Source organism: Anopheles merus, chromosome 3R (assembly GCF_017562075.2).
Source record: "Anopheles merus strain MAF chromosome 3R, AmerM5.1, whole genome shotgun sequence".
In the NCBI taxonomy this organism is placed as follows: Eukaryota; Metazoa; Arthropoda; class Insecta; order Diptera; family Culicidae; genus Anopheles; species Anopheles merus.
Window position 1 is genome coordinate 38,641,724 of NC_054084.1, and position 24,568 is coordinate 38,666,291.

General features: G+C 39.2%; 1 protein-coding gene across 1 annotated transcript in view; it reads right to left on the bottom strand.

Annotated features, from left to right (window-relative positions):
• LOC121595657 (neural-cadherin-like) overlaps window positions 1-20,606 on the bottom strand; it is a 126,602-nt gene extending 105,996 nt beyond the window's left edge. The window contains exons 1-2 of the mRNA XM_041919790.1: window positions 20,591-20,606; window positions 10,894-10,968 (exon numbers count right to left, since the gene is read on the bottom strand). Coding sequence (XP_041775724.1) covers window positions 10,894-10,968; window positions 20,591-20,606 — 91 coding nt within the window. The remainder of the gene's footprint in view (window positions 1-10,893; window positions 10,969-20,590) is intronic.
• Between the last annotated feature and the right edge of the window lie 3,962 nt (window positions 20,607-24,568).

Here is a 24,568-nt window from a genome sequence, read left to right on the forward strand (position 1 = left end):
AACATACCTTTTCAATGAAAATATAAATAAATGCTGATAATAATTTACGTTTTCGTAAGTTATCGTGAAATAAATTTGATTTTTATATATTTTATCTTCGAAAATAGAAAGTCCATCCATATTGCTAGTAGAAAAAAAAACCTGTCAGACCTCAACGTCATAAGGTTTCTATAGAAAATGGGTGTTTTGTTTTTGTTTATTTTTCGGTTGCCTTTGCATTGCAAAGCAAACTGACAGCCTAACATTTTGTTGAATTTGTTGTCATAAAGAATTTACAAATAAATTGTAAAAAATAATTTTGTAACAATATGTTTCTATAAATAGTATCTTTCAATTCTAATTATTAGATAATGCCATTTCATTCAGCGCAAAATTACAAACTCTCAAAACCCTGCTAAAGCAAGCACAGAGTGAGCGCAAATAAAATAAAAACGAATAATCTAACTAGAATCCAATAACAAGCAAAATAAAAATTAAAACAACGATTGTGATAAGGCGTAGCAATTATGTTTGAACGTCATTCCAAAGCATGTGCACGCTCTTTATCTTCCTTTCGGGAGACAGGATGCTGCTATGCCTAGAAATATTTTAGTCACGCTCGAAAGCCCTTCTCCATAACGAGTTTAGCTATGGTACTTCATGTTCTCTCTCCGTGTTCCGGTCGGGCGGGACATTGTGTTGCACCGTGACTTGTGCTTGATTATGACGCAGGCGCTCGATGACAGGCGATGATTTATATTCATCACGCAATGCAATGGCGTCCTCATCGCTTGGTCATCGTCCGTTTTGGGTCTGTTTTATGTGTGGAAGCTTCAAGGAAGTTGGTTACACTATGCAAATGAAATCTGTTATTGGAGGCTACACGATTCTAGTTAGTTTTTTGTATGGAGTTTGACAGTTGGAGGCTGAAATCATGTAAACACTCCATACAAAACCACACAAAAAACTAGCCTGCAATTTTCAGTCTAGATTATTCTAGCCACAAAGCTAGAATTAGATTCGAGTACCTGCTCGAAAACACGTGTTTGTTTACATTTATCCCAAGGTGCATTAAAGAGATCTGGTGATGGAATCCAGAATCAAAGTGCATGTAGTCCAGGTGGTCTCATAGTATGTTTTTTAAAACCAAATTTGAATATCACTTTTTGGGAATCGGTGAAAACTTTTGTTCAAACAAGCTTTCTGAATGCATGACGAATACACAAAACACTCTTAAAATTTTCATTCAGAAACAGAAGCGATAAAAATCAGTCTTCTAAATTCATACACCTTGGGATAAGCCCACCTGTGTATTATATCAACTAAGGTAGCTGCTCGAAAGCTGCTATACAATGCAAACAGCTGACAGGCTAAAATTTCAGCCTACGAGCTTAAAATGGAAAGGCCCCCATTGACGGTCAGTTTGCAGATACTGGAAATCACAAGTGACAGTTTCCGATCCATATATTTAATCCTTCCACACGTCTGTTGCGAACGTACGCTTGTCGCTATACGAGGGAAATCTCGACTCGCAGCTTCTTAAATGCCATCTATTTCCGTGACACGCTCACAGAGTGTACGAAGCAATCTACCCAAATAGCAATTGGGCAACTCTGTACCTCCCGCTAATGGATAGCCATTTTGAATGCAACGGGATGAATTATGACCAAGGGGCCTTGTCCGGGATCGTTTTCAAAGACTTATGCTTCCAAAAAAAGAGACCAACATTAACCTTACCCTTTCCCGGGTTTTCACCGGCTTATGCACGCAATTACTTCCAAAGCGTTTCGGTTGGATGCCCGATACCTCGCAGGGCGTTGCGACGTGCTCCCAAAAGCTTGCCATTCGTTACGATTATACCAATGGTAGCTAATGTGAAAAAAAAAAATCTGCCACTCCCTCATCTTCTCTATCTCCTTTGACTTCATCACATCCACACGTTGCACACGAAGTGAAAGAGAAGAAACGATCGTGGGATAAATGGCTTCGCTTTCTTGCTGATGCACTATCATGCATCTTTGCCTTTGCACTGATCGGCTAACAGCTCCCCTGGTTTTTGTAACGAGACAAGAACGTGTGCTTCCACTGGGCCGGGCTTGCCCTTTTTTCTCGTTTTCTTTCTTCATATATATCGTTCGACTTTGTATGTTAATTCAACGAAAGTTGCGTTAAATTTGGACAATCATCGTCGTCGATAGCCAAAGCCACCGAGGGAACACTAAAACGACGGCGCATGGCTCAGCTTGAGCCCTGTGAAAAATGGTTAAAAAATATAACTCTGTTTGCCACGTCGTCTCGTTGCTGGCAAAGCAATAGTCAATATAGCTATAGCTTTTCGTTCCGTGAGCGTGGCGAGGTTCGATTGCTTTCGTAAAGTTGAGGAAAGGCCTTTCCAGCTCGGCCGACGGTCGCTCGGAACGAAAATGTGTAAACAACAAAAGATTACAGGGCCATACGCCAACACACGCAGAAAAACGTATGCAGCACGATAGTGTAGATGGCTATGAAAATTAACGACGTGTCGAATATTCGTGATACTGGTGGATATGGCAAGCGAACGCAATGATGATCAACTTTTTGCTGCCATTCTAGGCTACCGGTTCGATTGATTGCTCCAGTTCCTGGGATGCATATAATATATGGTAAATGAAGTTTTGCTCAGTACGAGATGATTGGCGTGCTAGAAAGAATGTAAACATGTTATGCACTTTCAAAAAAGCTTAATCGGCACATCACGTCCCGCTTCCCAAGTGTGCCATGTATGAGCCATTTCCGTGCCGGCTACAAAATCAATACATTTCACATACCATGGATAAGGACGTTCATTATGGTGGAATAAAGTTGCACACGCAAGCATACTACTGGACAAAAGATGATGCAAAAGTAAATCGAGGAGAATCAAAAGGCATAAGGACGCCATTATATGATAACAGCCATTGAACCCATTCTCCGTGTTCACTAATGACTGTCTTCGAACAATACAATAGTTCGATTTTTTTGTCTTATGCATGATGGTTCTTGGGTTACGTTTGCCTCTTCTCAGATTCATTTGCGTATGGAGGAATTTTAAAAAATTCAAGTACAAATAACAAATCGTTTTTCTATTTTTTGAAAGCAAAAATGTTTCACATACACGTATATCTCTTCCAGTTCAGTTAATATTACTATCAATATGATAAATATCTTGATCTTTGAGAAGACAGCACAGCACTGTGGAATGTTTAAGAAGATTCCTGGGAATGAAATCAGAAAACTCCTGTCAAGCTTCCCTTAATCGTCCAACCGTTAAGACCATCTCATAAAGCACATCGTTAGAATGTTTAAACCCTACTCAGGCCTGACTGTTACGGGTGATTAAAAACCCGCAGCAAAGTCATTGCAAATCTGATCTGGCTGCTGATGTGTTGTATAGCCTCCATACTCTCCAGTGGCACAACACGATGAAATGTGAGACATTAATTTCATGAGAATATCTCTCCGGCTAACATATGATACGGTTTATCTCCTAGCCAGCAGGAAGATGAAAGTTTTTCCCGTTCATCACCAGGAAGGCTTGTCCATAAGGTCGAAAGCAAAAAGGAGTTTCATACGAAAAACTGTAGTTCAACTCGGATCTCAGACAAATATTTGCTAGTCTGGTAGAAGAGTAGAGAGTGTGTGATAAGGACTGAAAGAGGAAAAGGAGCGTGAACATACTGAGACATTTGGAAAAGATAACATTCCAATCTGGAACGCATTCCTTACTGGGAGCCACCAGGAGGAGAAAATCTTTAGCCGGTTTTGTTTCTGCCCGAGGAGAATGTCACACAAAATCCATGCCTGGCATGACGCGATACTGGGAGAAGAAGCTACCCATCATAATTGAATCTAGAATTAGTTTATTCATATCCCTTTTTCCATATTGGCAAATCGAGCCTGCAGGAAGTGTTTTTCGTAAAAACTGCTTTTATGCCATAATTGAAGACTAATCCAATGCAATCCATCTACCGGCACTCGTTCGGTAACGTTATTGCATGTATTTATATTTTATTTGCGGTCCATTACATACTTACAACAAGTTAGGGTTTGCACGCCAGCACAAGCAAACTGCTAGTCCGTGGGAGCAGTGTGGTTTATCAAACTTTAACCCTTTTTTTATCATACTTTATGACTTGCTGGCGCAAAACAGTTAGAACAGTAAAAAATGTTGTGTTTTTCCTATGGCTTTCTTTGTTATTCGAGGGAGCAATTTATATTCCGAGAAAGACTACCTTTCCTCTCCGACATTCACTTAAAGCTTGGATGGAAATGAAATAGTACAGATCTAATCCACTGCAGAGAAAACATAATTGAATTCACTGCTGCAAACGAATGATGGATTCTGTGTTTGTGTTTTGAAGAGTTGTCCTTGGGTTACGTTTGCCCCTTCTCAGGCTCATTTGCGTATGGAGGGATTTTTAAAACTTCAAGTACAAGGAACAAATTGTTTTGTATCAAATAACTATCCGTTGTTATACGATGTCGCTCGCCGTTTGATGCAGAAAAAAGCTTTATATTTTAAGCAACCTGCACTTGGTACGTTAGCTTCATAACATTCATCTTTAAAAATAAAAAATGCTACTCAACGCAACGGTCACTTGCAGTTTAAGTAATGGTTGAAACGATCTGGACATCGTGTGACAACGATTAACACTTTGACCGCCGGGCTGACGTCACAGTTTTTGAGTGAGCACGTAGCGCATGGCAAGAGAGCGATGAGAGCGATAACTTCTCGTGCGACTGTTATCACTCTTCTGTTCCATTGCGATGAGTGGTGTACCACATGTCGTTCTCGTTCTCTCTTTCCTACCTCATTCGTTCTCAAGAGAATCACTGAGCGGCAGATGCAAAGCCGAACGGTGAGCAAAACCGTCATGCGAATTTATATGACACGGCGCTTAAAGTGTTAAGTGTTGCATTTTTTCCGAAGGGAAAAGGAGGTTCTCCGAGAAGAACCAAGAGGCTGTCACAAGCAGCAATATTGTTACATTTTTAGTCATCGTCGGTTGATTTCGTATGCTACCGCGGGGGTGTGGACCATGTAAATGGCACTTAACCTGTACCTCGTCAGCATGTTTACCAAACGAGAGGCAATACTGCGATGAAAGCAAATTATACTACCAGCAAAGAAAAAAAACGTCCCCCACTTGGCATAAACAAACCCTTTCGATCAGCGCAAAACATGTGAATTGAGGTTTGTTGTGCTGCCAAAAACAACAAAGATCATAGCTTGCTCAGGCTGAAAAGCACATAAAAGCCACCAAAATCCACTCAACAGATGCCCAAAGCCCTGCACTGATAGCAGGCCCGTTGTGTAAGATGCCCAGCGATCTCCACAGCCCAACCAAGCATTTTTAAGCGCCTGTTCTTGGCCTGCAAGCTTGATGCCTGCTCCTACCAAAACTCACACTCTCAATTTCACTAGAAAAAATTTTACGTGAACGCATCTGCAAAAAAAGTGTAGCTGAGAGGAAGGTTGAATTCAACACCGGCACGTGCTAAGCCCGTCCTAGTGATCTTTGGCTACGTATACCAGTGGTCGCTCATCTCACTTACCACAGTTTAGAAGCCAAACGGGAGATGTCATTGGAGAATTACGTAGCTCAGATGTTTCCAACTAATAAATTAAACAAATCAAAGCTTGGTGTGTAGGGATAATTGTCTTATTTACAACCTCTTCCTTGCATAACCAAGCTAACTTACAGCGATGGTCAGTTTGTGGTGATCGTCTTAAAACACTTTGTCTCGGAAGTTCGCCTTTCCTAACGACTGCGATGGTGTTATAAGATGGTCGAGATCTGTTAAGAAAATTGCTTTGCCTTTGGTTAACAGCTTCACAACGAATGAAAAGAATGAAAGCGTAACATATACTTTAAAAAGACACAAAATCCTTTCCCTCAAAGATGTTTGCAATGTTTTCAAATTGTTTAGGTAAAACATTTACGCCATGACCCTCTGGTGACCTTTGCACCTCTGAAACACCGATCCGCACTTGCTTGCTTGTTGATGGTTTTGGATGGACAAGCTTTTCCCACTACCCTACCAGGAACAAAGGTACTCCAATACAGGTGATGGGAGTTTGTGGAAGTGGAGTTCATGGTAGGCCTAATGGTTTCCTGACAGCGTGCACGACGAGGGTTGATTTTCTTCTTGAGAGGACGAAAGGTGGAATTTGTACCCAGAGATTTGTGATAAAATATGACGCGTACACAAATGCAAAAAATTAGCAACACCCCTGGCAATCAATCACACAGAAAATTGAGGTCGAAGCAAAAATGCACAAATGTGGCGAACCTCTCTGTATGAATACAGGTGCTACACATGATAAACATGTTTTTTTTTTTTATTTTACTTGCGTTGTTTTCATGTTTTGCTATGTTTTGCTAAAATATCATCATGTCAAAAGCCGTCTATCGACCATTAAGCAGCCGTCTGTGCTCAATCCATTACTCAGAACGCCTTGAGCGACCAGGCGTCTCCATCGGGACGGTGAAGCTTTCACCATGAGTTGGCAACCTCGCATGTTAACACTTTGAACGCCGGGCTGACGTCACAGTTATTGAGTGAGCACGTAGCGCATGACAAGAGAGCGAAGAGAGCGACAATTTCTCGTGCCATTGTTATCACTTTTTTGTTTCATTGCGATAAGCGTCGTAGCACATGTCGTTCTCATTCTCTCTTTCCCCCCTCATTCGTTCTCAAGAGAATCACCGAGAGCGTCAGATGCCAAGCTGAACGGTGAGCAAAACCGTCATGCGAATTTATATGACACGGCGCTTAAAGTGTTAATGCTTATAGACTATGAATCAAAACAGAGAACAGCTCCTTGGTTGACAAAGAAGGATGGCAGAATGGGTAAATGCTTGTGCTGATTCAACGCTTGTGATTGAGTTTGGTGATGTGAATGAGAGGCAGAGCCTCATTGGGATTCGGTTAATCAAGCTTATTTATGTGTTTATATAAACAATAGTAAAATTAATTCTTAGAAAAATACAGTTACTTACGAAAACATACATCGGTGTTTTCAAGGACGCTACTGTTTTTTTATGATTTTCACTTAACACGATTGATTATAGAATTTGGCAGCTAGTAAGTTGATCAAATGGTTTGCTCCACTCACTCGCGGAATAAGATGACAAATAATAAACTTTAACCCGAATCATTCTGTCCTCATCATTCATCTTAATAACTTCCTTCGCAACCCGCCAAGTGCCATGTGACCATTGAAAAAGTGATTATTCACGCTTTTAGCCCTTTTTGCTAAGTCTGCAGTCGCTTTTTGCTAAGTCTGCAAGTAGCTTTATCAAGATGAAAGCACTCCCGTCACGAAGCGGGAAACGTTCCTGGTTCCACCCGGCCCATTGATTTTCTTCTGCTTAATGGCATCCCAAAACGAGTTGCTTCGGTTGCAGTCTTTTCAACATTTGCACTTCTGAACGGAAGCTGGTTTTGTGTTTGCTCGCTAGTTCCACCTAACCTCGTATTACCAACAAGCAGCAGCAGCAGCAACAACACACTACACAATCTTGTTGTACACGAGCGGTGGCAGAAGTCTGACTGTGGGAATATTTTGTATTAATTTGCCATTCCTTTTACCGTCTTGCATTAGCTGCCAGAATGAGTGACTGTAGTTGGTTCTTTAATTATCTTTCCAGGGGTTGTGAAAACGTCCCGGTCAAATCACATAAACTGAACCGTACAGTGCGTGTTTGTGAATATGTGTGGTCTCTTACGCTGCTGACAAATAGGGTTGAAACGATGACAACCAAATTTTCGTTAAGCCTTTAGCTACTGGTGCTTTGCGATAACAATGATTGCTGTCCGGTTCAAGTCAATCCACCATGTGACCGTTTCCACGATGTGACCCTCGTAACGCGTCATCTGTGCCCAGACACAGCAGCATTGTTATGCGGAGGTAGTGGATTTTATTTCCAGCTCGTTTTCTGTTCGGATATTTAATCAAATTTGTATGCCGTAAGCAGTTGCCACTTAACACAAAAACTTGCATCGATAAATGTTGTGTTTTCTTGAATTTGTTTCATTCAACACTTAAGTTTCTCAACTGTCTTGCTATATAATATAATATTTATAATATACAACTCCCTCCTCCCACGGGTTTAATTGCGGTTGACGCACACCTGTCGTGAATAAACCATACGTCCAAAATATCTCACAGCACACCGAGTATAGGGTTTAAAACATTGCTTTCCTTTTTTGCGCAAGTTAAAGTACACAATGAAAAAATACATAGTAAGCGTTACAATCCAAGCAACCCTTTTCATCATCAAACACCACCAAAAACCCCTACGAAGCGAAGAAAGTACAAAAACGTCGAAAATATCCACTTTCCAAGAAGCAATTTTTCGGTTGTCGTCTGTGGTTGCTTGCGGAGGAAGATGGAACAGATGGAAGCTAACAACCCTTTACCCTGTCCAGACAATGTGCCGCAAGAGAATCGTGAAAACTTCCTAGCCCTCATGTACGCCTTGGATTGGCGAGAGTTGGCTAGAGCTGCCGTTTCAATCATGCTACGCAAATGGACGCGTGGCGGCGATAACGGTCCATCGCCGGAGGAGGCTGGTAAGTTTTACGGGCTAGCGTTATTATAGGGAGAACGTAGCTGTAAGCGGCAACTGTATGTTTACGTTTTTCTTTAATACAATGTACAATTTAGTACCTCGAAGCATTTCCCTGTCCCTGCAACCATATGCTCCGAGCGATTAGGTGGAACTGCCATAAGTGTGAATGAGTGTGTGTGCCGTTAGCATTGAGATAATCGAGGATTCATTTGACGGATGGTGGATTTACAAATTCGTTCGAAAAAAAGTCATTCAGACGAAACAGAGCAATAACAAAAAAAGGAATTATCTATCATTGTATCAAAATGGACCTGTACAGTTGTCTTGTTGTTATGAATGTTACAAGAAAAAAGATGCAACACCTGATTAACTGAAAATTTAAATGCAAGAGCGCCGTCGTCGAATGGCGAATGGCAGCGATACTTGGACTGGATCGAGATTATCAAGATAACTTAACAGTGAGATGAACCGCCGGAACACATATGCTGCTTGCTTTTATTGTTACCCGTTATTTCCAAGCCCATTAAGCTTGTTCGGAGAATCTTCTCATTCAACCGGAACATCGATTTATGGTTCGTTACAGCACTGCAAAAATGCTGACGGTTTTGGTTAAAACCGAGGAGTGCCTAATGCTATTAAATCATACAATTGATAAATTATGAAGCTATTTTAAAACGAATATACACTTCGTTTCATAATTTCTATCCTAGTGAAAATAAACTAATAATAAGAAGCAATCAAAGATTAAAGGTTAATTTTTAAAAATAAATAAACGTTTTAAATGAGTTCGAACAAACGATTGCCGGAAAAAAATGCACAAAAATGTATTTTTACTACTGGCGAGATTTAAGACATAAACCAAGAGTTTTTCAATACGAAATAGGAGGTAGTTCTGTAATTATATGGAGTACATGAACAGTCGTGGAAAAGATCAGTTGGTGAATTTTGCTTTTCAGATGGACAATGATAGACAATAAGAATAATATTGGATTCAATAGAGTCTACTTAAATGAATCTTTCAATATCATGAGATACTTTAAGTGCGGACAGTTTTGTTATAAAAGCACAACGTGTGATAATGAAAAAAAAAAATGTTCCAAATGGAGTTCTAAATCACAAAACATCAGATTGTGGATTTTCATCTGAAAGATTCTTTAACTGTTCCACCGGAAATAAGCAAAGGGAATTAAAACTTAATACTGCTCATTCAGTCTTCAGTAAACAATGCCCTACGTTGAAATAGTTGAAATCTAGAAAACAGCAATTGAGTAAGTAGCAATTGCAGCATAAACCAAGTAACAACATACAGATGTTGTACATGAATGTGGCTGGATTATTGTCTAGTCACAAAAGTTGAATCATACTGTAAAAAACCACCTAACATTGGATAATGTTTTAACAGAAACACACAATGTATGCTGAAGCATTCGAAGTTTGAAAATCCTGGATTCATGGAAGATTCATGCTTATCCAATTCTCGACATACTGCCTGACTTTATTGGTGTGACTTTATGTGTCGTTGAGTCTATCATATATACAATTTAAATTATTGGTGCTTGAAATTATCATTTAATAAATTTCAGCGACAGTAAGTAGAAATTCAATTATATTTAGTCTAGTGTACCTTTCAACGGTTTGAGGCCGATCTGGTGGTACAGTCGTCAACTCGTACGACTTAACAACATGACCGTCTTCGGTTCAAGTCCCGAATAGACCGTGCCCCTATACATAAGACTGTCTATTCTGCTATGGTAACAATAAGTCACTGAAAGCCAAGCTCACTTCACTAGTAGGTACTAGCAGGCCTTGACCGACAGTGGTTAGTGTGCCAAAGAAGAAGAAAAAGTACCATACACCAACTTCTAGTGTCATGGACATAAATAAAAGCATTCCTCCAGGAAATCAACTAGAGCAAATTAAAAGCATGGAGCAAACAAGAAACAGATTCCAAATTCAGCCGACTGATAATTAAAATCTCCAAAGAATCTGCTTGCAATTGAAAACGACTTTTGAACTTGATAAAATATATGGTAAAGTAATTCAAGATCGTCTTAGTGTCATGTAGGACTTCTTATTCACGCCGCTAGTGATTTCGATATTTTTATTTGAAGTTTCATGCAAAAAATAAATTGGTAAATGATTTAATGGCTTCTCGGTCATTATTATGGATTTTTTTTTTATTTTCAAAAAGATAAAAGAAAAATCTCATAATTTTAGAGTGCTCATTTGTGAATAGGAAATCTAATAGATCATAGATTAATCATACGCATCATAGGCAGATCGGTATTTTCACTCTACTAGTGCGTCCTGTCCTTACCTAAATAAGTGCTGTTCGTCAGAACCCAAAATATTTGCAGCGGATCCACGATAAAGCCGATTAGTTGCAATATCACTAGTCAAATCCACAACTCGTAGTCACTGCACATGCTTTGCGTGGCGCACTACTGTAACGAAAGAGTCCATAAGGACCAAAGTCACTATAATTTCTTTGACAGACAGACAGTGGCACACTACTGCTATTTCTTTCTTGTGCTGGCGTAGCTTACTCACTCAAGCAGCTATTTAAAATATATATATTTATGAACTATTTCACTTTTATCCACTTTTTTCATTTATTTTCATTTGTTACGTTTTTTTCACTATTTTTCACTTTCATATAGTTTGCATCCGTGAAAGAACACTTCCTTCTACTTCTGCTAACTCTCTGGTACACCTTTTCGGCAGCAGCGTGGAATACTTGGTAAGAAATATCACGCAGGAAAACTTATCAAGTGCAATTACACTTCACGTTCAATGGGAATCTGAAAAAATGAAAAGGAAATCAACATCATTCCTCACCAACATAGCCAGATGTGCACTCTAAAGCAACCGCTCATTAGTATTGAAAACACTTTGCACCAAAAAACACAAACGTTTTGCACCTTTTTTACACCTCCAGAGCAAAACTTTATCCAGAGTCGTAGAGGAATGTGTGAGAAGAATAGAGCTCACTATCGTAGTGCGTCCCGTTACCCTGTTGGAAGGCAAAGAACAACTTTTATTCGTTCTACACATACATACACATTCGATCCAATGCAGTTTGGTATGCAGTAAGACGCTTATTCATAGCGGGTAAAAATTACCATGCGAATCATCATCACCACACAAACATTGAGACACTAAATGCTTTTGCCCCAATTTTGGCATGGTAATGTAGTTATAATTGAATAACTCTATCCGATTCTTCCCTTTCTCATCAATACGGTAGCAATATGAGCACAACACCACTACACCGACCTCCTTATCACCTTGGTACGTCTACTGTTTGCACATACATTTACCACCATGGCACCTCAACAAACACACAAACCACAATCACACTAACATTAACGTCGATGCACTGCGGTAAAATTATTTGGTGAATTTTGCGGGTTCCCGATGATCCGCTTTCTGGTGGCGGATTGCTTTCCGCACGTACTCTACGTACTTGTTTACCACGTCGAAAAAAACTACCCTTTTTGAGCGCGCAGATCATTGCTGGTCGTGTTTTGGTCGCGCTAGAATGTTGCCGTCGTGAAGACTGTGTATGTTGAAACCGCATCCAAAGGTTGAAGCGCTTTGGGCGCTTTTCTCCAGAGGTCATTTGTTTCCGTATCACACATTCACGGTAAAGCACCACCGGGTTTGGAGGTTTGTAATAAACATTTACGCTATCATGGGTTACAGCTGACTTTGTAGACATATTAATCCAAAACAACTAGGACAAGAAATCCTTCGTGGTAGGTGGAAACGTAGCACACGTAGTCAATGATTTACATACAAATATAAATAAGGTGAAGATTTGAGACTTTCTAACTTTTCTGCCCTTTTTTCCACTCCAGATAATCACTCATCACTGAGCGTTGCCAGTGCACCTTGATGTTGGTGGATATTTTTTGCTGCGGTTATCCAACACTCCTTTCGTTCGCGGCAGAAAGACGAACTTGTTGTGAAGTGGTGTGCTCCACTTGTGCCACAAAACGCAGGCTTCGAGAAAGGTTTGTGCTGCAGCCACGAGGATGATGTTTCGGCGCTTTTATTTTGTATGTGTGTATAAGAAGGCTTTCCTTTTTAATCTACACACGAGCTGCCCTGAAGGCATGAAGTGAAACACTTCCACGAAACGTTGAAACCTTATTTTGCTTTTGCTTTCTCCACTGTACACGTTAGAGCTTTAAATCCTTCAAACATGAAGTGTGGGTGCATACTTCTTTCGCTTTTGCTTGATACACACACACATCGAAACAAACTCTTATATACGCACTTAGCGGCCAAGGCTGTTTACTTTCCCTTGGTGCAATGATTTTACTAACTTCCATCAGCATGTCATAGTTGTGTTTAAACCCATGTGATATAATCTGATGAAAAACGGAAGCTGTTAACAATAAATGACACCGGCATGTACCACCGTTATTCACCGGTATCAGCTATCAAACTATTCAAAAACCACTCAAACTTTGTAAAATATCAAACCTAAATCTCACTTTTTTAGGAAAAAAGCTTTAAAGCATCCACACTCTCACGGAATAGAGTCGCACCTTATCACTATCATTGAGAATGTCGTAAGTATACAACAATGAATGCTCTATTATGTTTACGATTCAAATAACATCGTAAAATCGATATCTTCAGACAACGTATAGGCTAAAACCACTGCGGCCCTGACTGCGGTCAAAGACAAACTAACGGTAATAACGACCACCGGGCCAAAACCCAAATCACAAAGTTCATTTCATTCCGTCGTGTTGGTAGATTCAACGCAACGTTCAATCGTCTGAATGATAAAAGACCGATATAGCAGCTGAAAAAGCTCCGAACTGGAATGGTGGGAAAGTTTTTCGTGCTTTACTCGTAAGTGTTCATTTTCACTTCGGCTATTGTTTCTCCATATTCGATGGCGCAGGCGCATGTTGAATTTCCCCTATTGATATGTTTTGGTTGATGCACCCGATGGTACAATATACACCTTTTTTTCCTGCCACGTGGCAAATGCATTTCGTGTTGGGGAAGGGCGAGCTTTTCCGTTTTCGATTTTGCATCGTTGTATCGTATCGTGATGATCGTCCATCCCACGAAAGCAATATTTACCATCAGGAAGAGCAATCCTGTGATAAAAAAACCAACCCCAATCTGACGCTTGTCCATTAATTGAAGCAAAGAGAACTAAATAGGGGGATTAACAGCACTACAAAAAACATAACTGATATAATTTGCAGTCGAATTTTTTAACACAGAAAGCCCACGTTGACAAAATAAAGGAGATAGCCGAGAATTTAATTATGTTGTGTTTATAAGTAAGGAGTTCGAGAGAGCCCAGTTTCTGGATTGAATATGCCATGCAGCAATCTTTTTTATTGCTAGTTCAATCATAATCAAAAAAATATTTCATTTTTCAAACAAAAGAAAAAATTCATGGTTTTATTTGTAACGGAAGTTATGAAAAATGACATAGATCAACCTACTCTTTTTTCAAATATGAGCTTTCCTGTCCCTGTTCCTGACCTCTGAATCTATGGTTAAGAACAGTAGTACACAACTATAAGGCTGCACCTATTAATCGAGTTCTATTAATCGCAATGATTAGAAAATTCCAATTCTGTAATTAACTATGAGATAACAAGTGTTTAGAGAACAATCGTCATGAAACTCACAACAAAATAATAAGAAAAACAAACCTTTTTTCTTGCTATAATTCTTCATCAAAAGAGAATAGAGGAATAGAGAGGAATAGAGGAAAAACTGAATAAATGTGTAATGTTGATTTGGTTTTTATATTTACAATCAATACATTTTGTTGCAAATTTTAAAGACTTTTTGATTGGTTTGAATGACTTTTATCGTTTTCTTTATTGAACTCATAAATTTAATTGACTAATTCCTACAAATGGTATTCTATTTCATTATGTTATATTTTTTGTTGCAACCATTTTCTGATCGGGCTTAGGTAAAATGTTAAAAATACACACAATTGTACATTATTTTTTTCAACAGAATATCTCGGCCACGGGTGCTAGACCGCAAAGAAAAACAACTGACATACAACAACAAAAATGTGAAAACGAATTCAGGCATACAAACAAAGCTCCTCAATAGTTGCTTAAGGTAGCTGTAGTGGTTTTTATATTTCCTAATGCTGGTCCCTACTTCCCGTGAACCTTTGCTAGCCTGATTGCAACCATCAGCTCGGTTTCGGTCCATTAGCCAACAAAGCTCTACAGATTTGCTCTTCATGCCACACAGATGATTGCCAAACTGATGCTTCTAAGGTTCTGATGTACCAAAACTGTAATTATTACTGATAGAAACATGTTTTGAATGTGGCTTGAAAGAATAACCCAATTTAGTTTTGAAACATCTTTTCAGTTTCATTTTTTAATGTGTTTGTTCAACTTTCTGCAAACTTTTCTTTAAATTATTATTTTTTATACTTTTTGTTCAAAACAATTACTTGTGCCTCTTGAAATCGTCCGAGATATTCAAAAAGCATATAAGCCATTATTGCACTACGTGAAATACCATGAGCACTTTATAATCCAATTTACAGACATAAAAATTGATTAATTTATTAAAGTATCATTCGACAGTTGTTCAATTACATTTTATTGGCCTTTAAATTGTCGACAATCTTCGGTTAGCCAGCACTGTCGCTCCAAAAAATGTTAATTTATCGCCTTCTGGTTTACCTGGAAACATAGGAGATGGTAAAGTGAAGAGTTCTGGTATAAAAGGTTGTTGAATTTGGGCAGCCATAAGGATTTTTCATAAGACATCATTGACATTGAACGAGGGAAGCATTTGTGTACCGTGAAACATCATTGAACTAGCGAGCAGAAGTTTTGAATGATACTCATAAACCGACTGGGGTCGTTCTCGTTTCGATGTTAGATTGTGTGGAAGGTCGTACAAATAGGATCAATGATTTCGATTGACAGGTGAAATACTTCGTCGTACCATTAAAAGGAAGATGCATGGCAATAAAAAAGGTACATGGATTCATCCCAAGTCCGGGAAAACCCGTTTCTAACAGTACTGCTTGCAATACCGAAACGGAGGTATGTTCATTGTACGGGACGAGCCATTGGTTGAAATAATTGAAGAGTTTTACGAGTTTTTGAAATGACCACTGGGCGTTTGGAGACGATTTTGAACCGGAGCAAATCGTTCACTGATTTAAGTGGAGGATGGTTTGCATAAAATATGTTTTTTTATCGTTTACTTTACAACCTAGCATAATTCACTTCAGAGGAACTCACATGCCCATCTGTTATGTAAATATATGCAGAAATGGATAAATGGTTAGTAGTTTCTTTAAAAGTGAATAAATAAATTCTGAAATGAGTGTAACTAATAATACGTGTGTATGAATGAAATTGAACATATTCTCTCAAAAAGCATTTTCAATTGGATTCTGTATGTTTTTGATAACTACCAGAAGCTTAATTTTAAAATTGGGCTATCTTTGATCACTTTCAATAAAAATTGTACTTAGTGAAAAATTGAAAAAGTTAACCATTTTTTATAGGAAAAAAATCAATTATCAAAACAGTATCACAACTGTCAGTATAGTGCAGCTACTGGCCCCCATACATGCATCAGCGGACGCCAGTATCCTGCAAAATCAACCATAATAGGCGCACGGGCAAATAAACGAATGGCCGTAATAAGCAAAGCAAAATTGATCTCAATTTAAATCAGAAAAAGTAATTTTTGACCTACAACCATTGCGAACGGTGGCGTTTTTGGAACTAAGTTTGTGGAGCCTTGGGAAGAATGCTAATAAGTGAAGAACGTGCAGCACATTCAATAGCTTTAACCGAAAGCCAAATGGCTGTTGCTAAGAAACAAATTAATAACCAAAAGTTCAATGGGGAAGGCGCCCACATTTTCTTAAGTTATCTTTTGTGGATTTATGTGTAGATGTGCGTGTGTGTTTTTTTTTGTTCATTCGTAGTTGGTAGTATTGTTGGGTAAATAATAAGTTTGTCTTAGAAGAGAGTTGATGTGACAAGATGAAAACTTATCACATTTTATGCTATTTTTTTAGAAATTGATTTCGCCGCATTCAGAACAAAGAACGTTACGTGATTTTATTATTAATACACATACGGCCTCAGCACAATTTTTTGAGCGAAAAAATTCGATCAATCTGGCTGTCATTTTGGTGTCATTTGATACTCATTTCGCCACCAAGGTGTTCATTTTACTGGTCTTTTTGAAAACTGGTATACCGTGACACTCACGAGCTAAATGAACTATGCTTCAAAAATTCGATCGTTCCGCTTTGTATGGGGAAAAATCCGCGACGCATTGAGCAGCGGAAATTATTGAATATCAGAAAAATGCCATAAATCAAGTTTGATGTTTTGTAAAAACGTTTTGCAAAAGCAAGTAAATGTTTTAGTTCTGTTTCAATATGTAGATTGGAAAAAATAAATATTTGGTATTTAAAAAAAATGGTTTGCCTATACTTCATACTGAAGTCAACAGGAATCGACTTCATGTAGGGGTATGGAAAGAAATAGTTATACTGTCAGTCTTGCGTGAACGCCTGTCGATTTTTTTCGATAAAAAAATGGTGCTGAGGCCGACGGTCTTATGGATTCTTGTGATTTATTTGAGTGAAAAATTAAACGATGGCATTCAATTAATGGAAAACTTACACCTTTTATATGCAATTATTGGGACTGACCACAGAGCTTAAATCGATTGAACAATGATGAATATAATCAAAACGCTCTAAGCTTTCATCGAATTTCAGCGCTGTGTAACGTTCTGCTTCCAATGGTTAGTTACATACTTTCGCAGTATGACGGAATGATTTATAAACCCTTCACACCCTTCTCTTGTTATCAAACACAACCTACAAATAAACAACCAACACTTTGGTTCTATTTGCCCAGCAGCTCAAATCGTTCAGTAATTTTCACATTCTTCTGGGACTGCCGGGGAACATTTTCAATCGAACTGTGTGGTGAAGCGGAAGTGTGGTGGCAAGAATTGTTTGCGAAATCAATTAGACCATTCTCGTTTTGCTTTCATAGAAGGGTCCGCTTGTTTAGTTCTGGGAGCGAACGGAAACTGATTATCAATTTTTCAATCAGCAAATCTATCAGCACAAGGCTGAACGAAGGACGAGTGCTGAAGGGTGCCAGCCTGTTGTTCTGACCCAACCTATGTTTTGAAGGAATTTCTGTTTCAGTGGCATGATTGCGATTTTTATAGTTTCCTATAGTTTTACTACTACGAGCGGAAACAGGCGGCCAAGTAATTGCGGAATAGGGAGAAATGGAATGGGGGTAGAGTGATTTTATTTAATTTTCTCACCCATGATGCCAGTCCCTCCCTTGCTCGTGATTTCCAAAACAACTCGAAAACAATATTCTGCTTGCTTTTTTCATTGCTAATCAATTTTGGCAACATCATTGTATATCCCCCATACAGCAATAAGGTGTCAGTCCCTCCCCGCAAGCATCATTGAACCAGACAGTGGTATTTGTTATCTTCATAAGCCATTTGCGCAAGGATCGCACATGAAGCGGCTTTTTGAGAAGAGGGTAGAGCCATTTCCAACCCGTTTACTCTCTTCAGCAACGCTGAGGGGCATGGCTGTTTCGATCTCTGTTTCGAATTGATCCTATTCCCAGCAGTCCGCTGTCTAAAATGTCAACTTCCATTAAGCTTAATAAGCCAAACGAACTGGTAATTATGTAATTTGAGTTATTCTGAGTGCAAGTGTTTTCGCGTCTTTTCAACGGGTAAAAATGTGAATTTGAGTTGATTGGATCGGTTACCGTTTGTTCTCAATTGTATTGGCTGCAAAATGTTACTGCAATTTACATCAGTAAAGTAGTTATAACAAGGAAGATTAGTTTTCTAGTTCTATTTGATATATCTAGTTCTATTTGAGTACATCTGATAGATCTAGTTTTGTTTGATTATATGTATCCTAATCCAATGATTAACTTTGGTTCGTATCAATGTATGCTTTTCAGGTTTAATATTTGTTGAGGACCAAATATAACAATAATCAATTGCTTCAGAAACCTAATCAACACGTTATCGCTTAGTACAAGCAAATATCCAAATAATAAATTTAAGCAGGTGCTAGTACAATCTTTAGCACCAATCACTCAACCTTGTAAAAAATGTGATTGACTGTGATAAGAAATATACAAAGGTGGCTAAACGGATTGATCTTAGAATGCAAGACCAATTTAGGTATTGTTTCCCGTGCGCCAAGCACTTTTTGTTAATGTTTTTTTTATGGATATAGCCATGGCTTCAAATCGTACTGGTAGACTATGGATGGACTATGGTTGCAATGAATTATTTAGCAAAAACGGGGAAAAATATTATTTGTACAAACCATCTTATGTTGAAGATGTTTGTTTGTTTGCTTACAGACCAGTTTGTTTGTTTGTTTGTTTTTTTTTGCTGAATATCATTAATATCAGCAAATCAATATCAATACTCTTTTCTAAAAAAAGTAAATTTTAAAAGTAGGTAATCCCTGGTCGGCCGGTATAGTGGTAAAGTTGTATACTAGTTCGATTTAATAACATGCCCGTTGTGAGCTTAAGTCTCGATTGGTTTGTGCCTCGATACACAGGACTGACTATCCGAAGAGGCGAATGGCAGCCAAAAATATGGAATGGGAGTGCAATGGTTTATTATCTCTTTATCAAGCTTTTATCATTCATTCGTTACTGCATGTGGAAGAGCAGTGGATAGAAAAAAGCGCCAAATGGTCGCTCACTGGTTTGCTCACCCTTTCTTTTTATGGTTATCTCCCGCGCCTCAATATCGATGTTGCAGTTAAAGTGCGACCACGCCTCGTTTGCTGCCTGTCAGCAAAAAAACAACCGATGCACTGTCAGCGGTGATGCGTCCAAAAACAACACTCCATCAACCAATACCATCCCTTCAAAGCATCCACGGTGGACAAGCAGTTAAAAACCGCCTGTACCGAAGCAGTCAGATAAATGTTTGAGGAAGAAACGAAAGCAAACATCAATCTTGAAATGAATTACGGTCGCTCCATTGCCGAATGACGGCGATGGTGATGAATGGCAAAGTCGCGCCATGACGAAAACACGACACTTTTGAAAAAAAAAAACTTACTGCAAAGATTGCGACCAATTCCATCACTGCATTTCATGTGTTCAGAGCGAAGGCAAAGCTGCGGGAGCCAACATGCAAAGGACAATACTGTAGAGCATATAGGGTTGGACGTAAACATTCCTACCGGGATTACCATAACCGGAGCAGTTCGGGCCAGCAAACACACGCTCCAGCAGTCTAACCATGTCCTTAGTGGATCTCTATTCAAAAGTGAAACAGAGCTTGTGTGTGGCTTCCTTCGGTATGCTATTTTCGGTTGCATGGAGGGAAAACTCAGCGCACTACATGGTACCCATTCATAGACCGGTGTGATGAGTTCGGGACAATCAAGAACAAGCTCAATCAAACCAATAATGGGAATGGGGACAAGAACATGAGGCGGGACGAGAAAAGGGAAATCGCATGACCATATTTCGGAAAACCTAACTTTGTCCCAGAATCCGGTGGTTCAATCTAAATTCATATATATTTGTTTGCAAAAAATCATCCATACCGCGACCCGATTTGTTCATATATTTTAGATTATTTCATTTAATTCATTCGCTACACCTGAAATGCAATGCACAGCGAGTCAAACCCGTTAACAATCGGGAGAAAGCTTGACTGAGCGTTCAGGAAAAAATCCATTGATGCTTCACTGTCCATCAAGCCAACTATTTTTGACAGAAAAATCAACTTTGAAATGGGATGCATTTCATCCATGGGCAACCTGTGTATGACCAAAATGAGAAAATAAAATATTCTTACAGAATCTGTGCTAGTGCAATGTAAAACAAACGAATACGTTTTTGTTGTTTTGAAAATGTTTTTATCGTTTCAAATAGTAGAACGATTTCCCAACGGAAAAAGCATTCGAGTGACCTATACAAAATTACCTGCATCTACCGGCATTGTAGTGCACGGACTAATCCAACGATTGATCAAACGTCAACGTGTCATCTTAATGATTAGCTGTGAACGAGCGAAAGCAAAAACAGGTATGAAGAAAGAGGACTTTTATCATCTTTCTTGAGTATAGGGATTAGCGAAGATGATTTTCACAAGCTAAGAACAGTGTGTTGTTCAAACGATAGACGGCAAAGACAAAGACTAAGTGTGAGACGAAATAATAAGAACCTTTTAAGTATCACAGGTGGAATACCATCATGATCTTTTTCATAATGTATTCAAGTAGCATTATTTCATTGATTTCACGGTTATTTGAACAAATAAACGAATACAATGAGATGCGGAAAAGCATTTATTCGTAGTATCTATTATTTATCGGATAAATCGATCGATCGGATAAATTATCTTGGATCTTGGATAAATTATCCAACAAATCTTGGATATTGTTGGTTATCATAAGGCAATCATATGTTTGTGATTTTGAAGAAACAATAGTTTCTGGTCGACCTTTATGCCACATTTTGGATTTTTTTTTAGTAATGCTAACAAGTCATGATGCCATATCATTATTATTATTATTATTTATTTAATCTTCAACGGGCCGTATGGCCTAATTAAGATGTAACAGTTCAATTGAGAAAAAAAAAACATAGCAAAATTTAGATTTTCATCGCAATTCACTGCGGCCACGGCAAAAGCCGGAGACGTTCCTTGAAGCACTGAGTTGAGATGTCGAAGTCGAAGCAATCCGAGACAGTGTTGAAGACAGCCGACATGCGGAACATAGGGTCAGACCGACCAGCACTGGAACGGGGTTGAGCGAGCCGTAGAGTTTCTCTAGACCTAAGTGTTCGGGATGGTGCATAGATATCGACTCGATGCAACAAAGGCGATGAGTCGATAGAGCCATTTAACAATCCAGCGATGAAAGAGCATTGTGCATTGCGTCTTCTAACCGAAAGAGGTTCAAGGCCTAGAAGACGGCACCGCGCAGCATACGGAGGAAGATTATTGCGATCCTGCCAGGGAAGTAGGCGTAGGGCATATCTCGTGAGCTTACGTTGAATCGCCTCGAGTCGAGCAATTGAAGAAGCGGTAGTTGGGCTCCAGACTACGCACGAATATTCCAGAACCGAACGAACGATGCAGTTGTACACGATGCTGTTTAAATTTCAAACTAGAGTCAAGCAGAACGCCCAGGTCTTTGGCATGATTCTGTCGATTAACTGCAGTGCCGTCCATGAAGTAGGTCCCAGTCACTGGGCTCCTGCATCGACTAAAAGACACACAGTAGCATTTCTCGATGCAGATAGTCAGTCCATTACGCTTGCACCACGAACAGAAAATTTCGATGCAGTCTTGCAGGAATGTACAATCACCTGTGTTGTGAATAGGCGCAAAATTTTTTGCGTCGTCGGCAAACAGACTGATACTGTCGGGAGGTAAAGCGAGGGTAACATCGTTGATAAACAATATGAAGAGAAGCGGGCCAATATTGCTTCCTTGTGGCACACCCGAGCTGCTGACTATTTCTTTGGACATGTGCTTATCAATTTTCACGATGTCATGATTGTTTTGTGTACACTAAATCAAACAAAAAATATAGAATGATGAAACTATGTGTATTATTCAACAGTTGTTTATTGAGCTGATATTCGTTGACTGATGATTCTATGAAACATATGTCACCCACTGAGATAAAACACATATTTGGCAACAAACCACTTCGCTGCCCTGTCGATGGTCACTTCAATTCACTTATTTCAAAATGATGATGGCACCTCTTTTATGGCTCGCTGAAAGTAACATTTGCCATTCATTGTGAGTAGTGTTAACGACATTGTAACGTTATTGATGAATCAAAGCTATATGATAAAGTCACCCTCTGTCCAAATTGCACCATTTTGTCAGTCAAAACGACCGTTCAGCTGCAATATTCCACGTAATAATGTTCCACGCACAACCGTTTTCCAATTTTCGTTTGTGTGAGGGCACCATTTCGATAATACCACACAAAAGTATTCTGCTTAATTTGTACGGACTAGTGCATTTGTATGGACCATTTCATATCGTTGTAATCTATAATGATTGACGATTGATGGTGATGATTGAAACTTATTGCAATACCGCAGGAAAACGCATATCACAAAATGTTTGGTCTGGAAGGTTTTGATGTTTCTGGTCAGCAGCCAGACGGCTCAATGCATTACTCGAATAACCGCTTACAAAATGTTCATGATTATTTCTCTTCGTATGTTATACCTTTTTTTCATACCCATTTCAGTTAATTTATAAAGAAATACACTCTCATCGATCAGCAAACATCGTTACAAGTATGGAATTAATCAACAATTCGCAACGAATACCAATGATGACCAAACAAACATTTACACCCAAACTCACACATCTGATGAAAATAACAGTATGAACAGCGACGAAACAAACACGGAAAATACGCGTTTGATGGAATGGGAAGCGAAAGATAATGTATTCAAATTATAAGCAAATATTTTTACTACACTTTCTGCTGCAAAAGTGCACAGGAAAAAAGGCTGATATGTCCGTTCTCAACGCCGGAACGATACGAAATGAAAACGATTCATCACACCGGCTGAAGCCATTTTATTGCTGCAAATGTTCCTCATGCTCCAGGTTGCTCCGGTAGTGCCTGATATTTCACAGCTCATATTACCCGTGGCCCCGTATCGATGGACGGTGAGCAAATGGCACTTTACATCACGAACAGGTACAACAAATATTAAAATAACAAACAACCCTCGTCTTAGTGCACCCATCTAATGGAGAGCGAGGCGCGTCAGAAATTGGAGTAATTGGCAAGAAAACGGATAAATCTATTGCTGCCCACGTTAAAAAAGAAGCCCTGTGGACGGCGCCGAAACCAATGCAAAAGCTTGCTTGAAATAAATTTTGCTGTCGGTCAAGAAACATTTTTGCGTGGCGGCGGTGGTTTATGGCCTTGCCCGCAATAAAATGGCGTATTTTCCGAGTGGAACGGCATAATGGTAAATGCGGTGTGAGGAATGAAGATTCCTTTTCGTCCCAGCGCTCAACTAATGCCGGTCATTGACAGCAGTGTAGCCCTTCCGGCAAAGATGTATGGGGCTCTGTGTGTGGTCGTGTCTCTCGCGGGTATTTGTATATAAGAATTATGGGATGGTAATTTCGTTGATCCGTTAGCGCTCTAGTTAGCATAAATTGGGCAGCCGTCGATTCAAACCTTTGGTTCGGCAGTAGGCTGTTTTGGTTTCGGTTTGCAGGCCAGCAATTCAACGATATTTCACGGTATGATGGTGTAGTAAATTTTGAATACGTCACAACTAGTACCGTCGCGGTAGGTCAGTGTTTCGCTGACATGAACCGATGTGGAATGAAACCTTGATCGAAGCGGACATTTCGACACTTGCCCGTCTAGACGATCGTAGAAACTTATAAGAGGTTTCCCTTACTGGAAAGGTTTGAGTTTAGAAGCCTTACCTTGAGAATAGAATGGTTATAGGGTAGGATGAAGGAAGGGCATTAGCCTGTGTTGGTCTTATCCTGACAGTCCGAACAAATCTGACCTGCCATGGTCGAAGTTGGTTTTATTTATAATCAAAAGATGTTATGAGTTGTGTACATTTGGAATGTGTTTTTGTCCCAATTAAAGGTTATTGCTATGAGTTGCAATTTATACATTTTATCGCAGTAAAGTGATGGTGATTATGTGCCTACGATGTTCTTTTAGTATTTTGCGAAAGAAGTTTTCAACTGTTGTTGCTCGAAATAACGGATGTTTTGATCAATCTTTACCTTTGCTGCGCCTTTAAGTTACTTTGCGTTCTCGATTCATCTTTTTACAACTCTATACTTTTTACAACATCTGATTTGTTTATTTGCGTGTTACAATGTGTCTAAAGTTGATAGTTTGTATTAAAACTAGTTGATGTAGCCCGGTTACATGGCCG